The 7,721-nt window shown below is 34.2% G+C and overlaps 1 protein-coding gene across 1 annotated transcript in view; it reads right to left on the bottom strand.

The window, feature by feature from the left end:
* Window positions 1–7,721, bottom strand: part of gabra2 (gamma-aminobutyric acid (GABA) A receptor, alpha 2) — a 35,652-nt gene that overhangs the window by 26,461 nt on the left and 1,470 nt on the right. The window contains exons 3-4 of the mRNA XM_015393270.1: window positions 4,505–4,617; window positions 647–714 (exon numbers count right to left, since the gene is read on the bottom strand). Coding sequence (XP_015248756.1) covers window positions 647–714; window positions 4,505–4,617 — 181 coding nt within the window. The remainder of the gene's footprint in view (window positions 1–646; window positions 715–4,504; window positions 4,618–7,721) is intronic.

The raw sequence follows: 7,721 nt of genomic DNA, 5'->3' as shown, positions 1-7,721 counted from the left end.
TGAAAGTCATAGCCGGGGCTTGAACCGTCAATCCTTCGATTTCAGGGCAAACTCCTACATCCAACACCGCTGTGCAATGCAATGTTTTATAAATGAAACAGCTGGATATAGTTGGACAATTGAACACAAAATGTGCTTAATCGGTTAAATCAAATTTTTAAACTTAGCAGGTCAATTTATATTGGGATTTTTTTCTTGAATTCAAAGATACTTAATTTTGAAATATTTCTGGGATTTAATTAGGTTTATTTTTTTATTACATTATTATCTTAACTTTTTTTTCCATAAAGACAGCAAGGACATAGCTACAATAAAGGCATAGAAAGTCATAGTTTTCAATTTATATTAAAATATAAAGATTTGTAAACAGTTGTTAGACGTAAACTATATTTTTACAGCTCGCAAATGTGGTTTGTTTTGTTTTCTTGTTTTTTTTTTTAAAATGTTCTTGTTTTTTGGAGTTTATTTTCCATCATTCTACAGATTTTATGCAAAATGAATAGAAAAAAAAAATGTAAATGTAGTTCAAATAGTGCTTTGTAGAAGGCTAACACATAGTACCAAAATATTTAAAAAGGTTACGCTATAAAACATCTTAAGAGCAGGCATCCCTTTATAGGATGATAATAGTGTTAAAAGGACTTGCCATATCAGTGTCAGACACTGGTCCAAAACTGGTCACGTAGACATTTGTCTTTACCTCTGTCACTCGGTCTGGAGAAAGAAAAATACAAAACAAATAATTGTCAGAAAACAATTGTGTTTATTATTAGTGGCTAGACAAGGTCCTAAAGACAACTGTTTGAAATTATAATACAAGGGAGGTATCATCTTCTGATGCTGTTTTAAACCTGCTGGATTACCAAAGAATAGAGTTGGTCTCAAATAGAGAAAAAATTCCTTGGAATCACGCATTTAAGGCGGCTGTAATTACATATGCTGAGTGTTACACAAATACAATTCATTCCAAAAATACTTTATTAATACTATTAATATTAAATTAATATATGTACGTAACTATAATTAAATACATAGGAAGGCAATCCTGAAACTTAGTAGTTCACATTAGACTTGAACATAAATTTTACAGTCAAACACAGAAAACAAGACTGTTGCCCACGTGCTTATGTGTAAAATTTCTCTGTAACCTTCCATCAAGCAAGATACATTTCCTATTCATTCATGTTTTTCTTTCTTCTGTATGCATGTTTAAAGAGCATCAATGCATAGATATTGCATCCCAGAGACTCTATTTAAGCCAAATGAGTCCAATCATTGTAAGTCTACTATGGACGTTTTGTTTCTCATCCTGTGATGCAGTTTGACTCATTTCCAACCTGGACGGCTTTTTCTCACTGAGAAAATCATTCAGATTTCAAATACACAGAAGTTTAGCTAATTACACTCACAGCAACTGGAAATCCAGTACATTCACCTGCTGTTAAATACAGACTTTAAGGGGCTATGATTGCTGACAGGAGCATAAAGGCATTTTCTAACAGTTTCACAGATCCTCCCATTGTAGAGCAAAGAAGGGTGAACAAAAGTGTGCTTCTACACCTCACAACATAATACAAAAATCTCCTCTCTGTCTAGGGGCTAACAGCAGAACACTGGGAACAACGTATCTCATCTGTATTACAAATGAGATTTTAGTATTAGAATGTCTGTGTAGTGAAATGTTTTTAGGGAAATATTTTCTGAGAATTAGAAGACTTACACTTATTCTTTTAAATGTAATGTTGCTGTTATTAAAGCAACACCAAGCATTCTCCAGTTCATTATTAACCCATTATTAACCCCTAAAATCAGTCCAAATTTGAAGAAAAAAAAATCATTTGAATCTAGAGAGATTACTACACCATAGATGGTAATTTATGTTTGCCATTAATATAATAGAAATAAATACACTTGGGCTTTAGCAACAACAGCGCATTGCTAAATGTTATTTATTAATCATTTATGTATTGAATTCCGTGTATCAACATAGCTCTCTTTCCTTTAATATTAGCTTTGCCTTTATCCACACTTATCTCGGGCAAGTGCACTCGGTTTTGCAGATTGTTTCCTGATACAATTTCATCCTTTTCTTGATCTTTATAGTATACTTTGTATAAACCTTTGTTAGATTTTAACAATTAAACAGGAGTGGGGTGAGGTTGAAATGCAACACAAGAGCTTGGTCTGGAAGGGCCTTTACTTCAACTGCTTCACAGCTGCAAGTCAAACCCTAATTCATTCCTACACATGAATGTTGTTTTATTCTATTCGACTCTATTCTATTCTTTTTTTTTTCGAAGGTTCAAGGTAACGTTATTAATACCCATAGGAACATTCATTTTTCAGCCTGAAAAGGGGCACTTAGAAAAGACAATAAATAAATAAGCCCTATTTAATATTCCTAAAATGACTATTCTGCAACCTTTATTCTATTCTTGTCAAAAATATTAATTCATAATGTATCCAGAAGCTCCTCTATAGCAACAAAAAAGTTGATTCTGCGAAGTATTACCTGGGTTGTATGTACAGTTTCTTGCGAAAGTATTTGACCCCCCCTTGAAGTTTTGTTTGTCACATTTCAGGCTTCAAATATAAAGATCTAAAATTGTAATTATTCGTAAACAATCTGACAGATCTGATCGATCTGACCGGAGCACCTTCTTCCACATGTTTGCTGTAATCTCCTAGGTGGCTTCTGGCAAACTTTAAACAAGACCTTTTATGGTTATCTTTAAGAAATTGCTTTCTTTCATAACGGCTGGATCTGTGCAGACTGATCGTTCTCCTATGGACAGAGACTCCGTCTCGGCTGCAGATCTCTGCAGTTCATCCAGAGTGACCATGGGCCTCTTGGCTGCATCTCTGTAGTGATGTTATGAGATGAGCCGAGGCTTCGAGGAGTGTGTCGAGTAATGGAGGGGTTGTTTCCCCGAAGAGGGACCAAAATTGATGATGTCCGCTGCCTCGCGACTGTGATATCATGAGACCTCTTCGGGAAGTGGTTCAGAAGGCGCAAGAATTTTGACAGGCATCTAAACAGCCTCAGTATTCAGAGTTGCTGTCAGCTGGATAAAATTTGGATAGATTCCGAGAATAGATTGGTGGCGTCATCTGTGAGTCACAGTTTCCACTCAAGAGGTTGATGGTTCAAGACCTGCCCTTGACTTTTGAAAGTTGCGATTATACTTAATTATTTTGCCTAATGAGACTAATTTGCATTGGTTTGCCCTAGTAAAAATATAGATCGGATAAAAACGCTGCCAATTTAGGTCAGTTTAGCCAAAAGATTGGTTGAACACAACTTCATACCCGATTAAAACCAAAAAATGTGGAAAAACTATAATGTTTGAATAAAAATTACTAACACCTTTTTAGGTTGCTTACCATTGCCCAATTTGCAAAAAAACACTTTCACTGTCTGCTTGAGTTAATTTAACTAAAATGGCTGAAAAGCTGTACACCTTAAATGATTGTTCTATGGAATTTTACACATAAAAAAACAACTTACAAAAGATTTTACTATACACACCAACCACTAACAATTTCAAAGAAACTTTAAAGGGAAAAAAACAAAAGAAAAACAATTGCAAAAAATCACAGATTTTAATACTAACTGTAGTTCTGCACTATACCAGTAGGTGGTTTACGAACTGTGGGGATCGTTAAAGCAATTTGGCCAAACGGTTCAATGCCTCATGAGGCCTTGTCTCACCATATCTACTGATCAGCCTTCTCTTTGTTTGAGCTGAAAGTTTAGAGGGATGGCTGGGTTTTCGTAGATTTACAGTGGTCTGATACTCCTTCCATTTAAATATTATCACTTGCACAATGCTCCATGTTTAAAGATGTTTAAAGCTTGGGGAATCTTTTTGTTTCCAAATCCAGCTTTAAAGTTCTCCCCAACAGTATCTCAGACCTGCCTGATGTGTTCCTTGTTCTTCATGATTCTCTCATTGCTTTAAACACACCTCTGAGACTATCACAGTGCAGGTGCGTTCATACGGAGACTTGATTACAACACAGGTGGATTCTATTCATCATCATCATCAGTCATTTAGGTCATCATTGGATCATTCAGAGATCCTCACTGAACGTCTGGAGAGAGTTTGCTGCACAGAAAGTAAAGCGGCTGATTAATTTTGCACGCCTCACTCTTTAGTTTTTGTTAAAAAAGTGTAGAATGGCAAATAAATTTAATTCCACTTCATGATTCTGTCTCAATTGTTGTTGATTCTTCAGAAGTAATTACAATTTATTATCTTTATGTCTGAAGCCTGAAATGTGGGAAAAGAACGAAAAATTTAATGTGGCTAAACTGTTTTGCAAGGCACTGTATATATTTGAGTGTGTAGTTGTATTTTTGGTAATGTGAGGATTATTTAAAAAAGCAAATTAAATTGAAACTAGTGATCCCCATCCCATAATAATTTCAGTTTCTGTCTCCACTGCTTTGGTTTGACATCTGTCTTTAAATTTTTTTGTTATTCATGCATCTATGACTTACCTCCAAGACCGGGTCGGAGTCTGTTATCATACCCATCCAGGAGACTGTCGAGGATCCTGGTGAATGTTGCAATGTCTTTGGAGTTCTGTGATGATTTAGAATCTGCTCTTGACCTAAGTAAGATAAAAAGCATGAAAATAAAGACAAACTGGACCTGTTCCTGTCCATGTTAACAAAGCCATAATACTGTAATGTAGGATGATGGAGGACACTGGTAATCTCCACCTACAAAATACTTTGTATTTTACACCTATTTTTTCATACTTACCAAAAGCATATAATAAAAAAGGTCTATTGTTGATAACATACAATTACCTCATATACAAATACAAAAGTCCATGGCTGGTAGATGAATTTTAACATCTTAAGGCCAAAGCAGTTTTTTCCATGCATTGTTTATTTCTTTTTTTCTTTTTGGGCTTATTTGAACCCAATTAGAATAAAAATGAGGCATCATATTTAAATGTAATGTACTTGCAGAAAAATTATGTCCTATGTCAAATTTTCATTGAACACGACTAGGTCAACTTTGGATCAAAGAGTCAAAAAAAAAATTATATATATATATACTGTATATATATTAGTGATCTCTTCTTAGGAAACCAGAGAGAGAAAGGGTTAAGGTGTAAACACAAAGCTTTCAAACACAAAAGGAAATATAAGGGGCAATTTTTAAGTGCATCTTATGAGATGGATATGTATTACTCTTGACTGGTATATTTGTAATCCTCTCTATACTTACATTTAGTGGTTTACTCATGAGAGCTCATAGCCCTTTTTTTCTTAATAAAAATCACTCTCCAACTGGGACTACTTTACTAGTAGATTTTGCGGGTTTTAAATAGCAGGTGCCACTGACCTTCTTATGCTGTGATTTTTTTATGTAGTTTGATTAAAAGAGAAGCAGAAATCAACTGAAATTAACCTTTAGATTAATAGACAAAATACTCAAGGGCTTTTTTAAAGTCCACAGCATAGATCACAGGAGGAAAAACTTGAAGAGACATCGGTTTTAATATTTATTTATATGATTTTTTATCATTTAGATAGTATCATTGAAAAAAATAACTAAATTTTAGAAACAGTGGTCAGTTTTAATGTTCAGCCCCAGATATAATGGTTTCTGGCTTTTATCAGGTCTTTAAAGACAGACATTTGGTTTAGAAATATGATCTTTGTTTACGCATTCATGTATGAACATGGACTTTATTTTATATTTGTGTGAAGAAATGCATCTATGACTTTACACAACGTAAAGCTTTTGATTAAACATTAATTTAAAAGCCAGAATGTCAAATGTCATTTTAATTGCTGAACGTGTTGAAGCAAGCACAAGCTGTAGCATTAGTTGCACGCTGTTTCAGGAGATGCAATGTGACAGATTGTGTCCTCTGTGACATTTCACCTGCTAAAAGACCAAAAAGCTTTATAAATATATTTATATTTCTGTCTATCTTTCTGACAATAGTTGAATAAACTTTTGGCTCTCAAAAAGGTATCGATGCCCTATTTGTTGGTACTCGCCAATACCGATACCACCATTTTAGTGCAGTATTGGGACCCTGCCCAATACTGGTATCGGTATCTGTGCAACACTATTATATAAATATATATTCCTCAACATATACATGTGATTTCCTGATCTCTGAAAGGACAAGTGAGAAGAGTGTCTTTCTTTCTTTATACTAGTTTTTCTAGTGGTTAAAGTTGATAAGGATGAGAAACATGCTGCCTCAACACATTTTAAATTACTTCTAATAAGGTGCATTCAGACCAAACGTGGCGTCAACGGTGATTTCCGCGAGCATTGTCGGAGTTAAGCTGTGTGAGGCTGACACCCCACCCATGTAAAAACCTTGGCAAATAGACCCAATGGTTAGTGCTTCTTTAGTGCAGGTTTGTGTAGTGCAATGCAAAATTATCATTGTAAAAAGGCAAACATTAAGTAAAATAAAGAGAATCTGTGCTACTTTTCTTTAAGAGGTATTAAACTTTTTTTTTTAGTTCTTCCAGAGGTCAACCGTCCCCCCATTATGCTCAGAATTGAATCAAAATTATCCACTTTTTTGGTGCTACTTGATTTGTGCAGATAAAACTGTCATTTGATAGAATCATTTTGGTGTATTTGTGTGCATATATGAGTAGTTCATTTTCTGGATCATACTTTTTATTTAAATGCAAACTTTGTAGTGACTTGCAAATGACCCTGAAAATGTCCACAGCCGAAACGCATTGGTGTCAGTAGAGTGTGTTACTGCACTTCAAGTGTTGCTGAAATTGACTGCATCAGACAGAGCATTAAGGTTTGAGGCGTTTCGTTTTACAGCAGTGCTTCTTTACCTTGATGACCTCTCAAACCTGATTGTAACTGTTCAAACTGATTGTACAGATTAATTGCTCACACGAAATAATTAGCAGTAATTTTAAAATGGAATTTATATAAGAAGGTTAAATATAGCTGTGTAATTAGCAGGAGACTCTGAATCAAAGGCAGGTTATTAAGAAACCTTAAAAGCCTGTGGTACATATCTATCATCAATGTTAAACTGCCAGATCTAATTGGAGTTTTTATCAATCAAACCCACTTATCCTTTCCTCCACCCCCTTCTCCTTTTAAAATGTCAAGATGAAATTAGGTTTAACTGAATAAAAACAGGCAAACGTAGATCTGAATCCCTTTTTTTTATTTTGTACCCACCTTACTTACCACTTTTACACGGTGGAAGGAGGTCCTGCCATTTATAAACTGAAAAACTCATCCTGCGAACACATTTCTAACTGTCCGTGCTACTTCCTCAGACCATATTCTGAATCTATTTTTAGTTAAGTTAGTTAGTTAAGTATTACTGGGTCTTCGAAGGGACGTTTAGTGATCGCTCAGTAACAACACTTGAAAGAATATCAGCAATTTTACTTAAAATAATGAGAGAACTCAGAAAATAGATATTTGCTATTCCTTATGTTGTCCTTTTGAATTAAAATAGTAACATATATGCATAATTTTGAAAGAGGAAGACATAATAATAATAATAATAATAATAATAATAATAATAATAATAATAATAATAATAAGAACAATAATAAAATAATATTCTTTATGTTTTTTTGCACGAATTATGCAAATGTTTTAGAAAAGAGTTCTTCCAGACAAAGAGGCTGTCCGAAATCTACCAAAAGCCTTTTTTTAATCCACTTTAACAATAATATATTCGTATAT

The sequence above is a fragment of the Cyprinodon variegatus genome, unplaced genomic scaffold (genome assembly GCF_000732505.1).
Source record: "Cyprinodon variegatus isolate N-32 unplaced genomic scaffold, C_variegatus-1.0 Scaffold633, whole genome shotgun sequence".
NCBI classification, from domain to species: Eukaryota; Metazoa; Chordata; class Actinopteri; order Cyprinodontiformes; family Cyprinodontidae; genus Cyprinodon; species Cyprinodon variegatus.
Note: the sequence above shows the minus strand (reverse complement) of the source record. Positions and strands in the feature narration are given on the sequence as shown.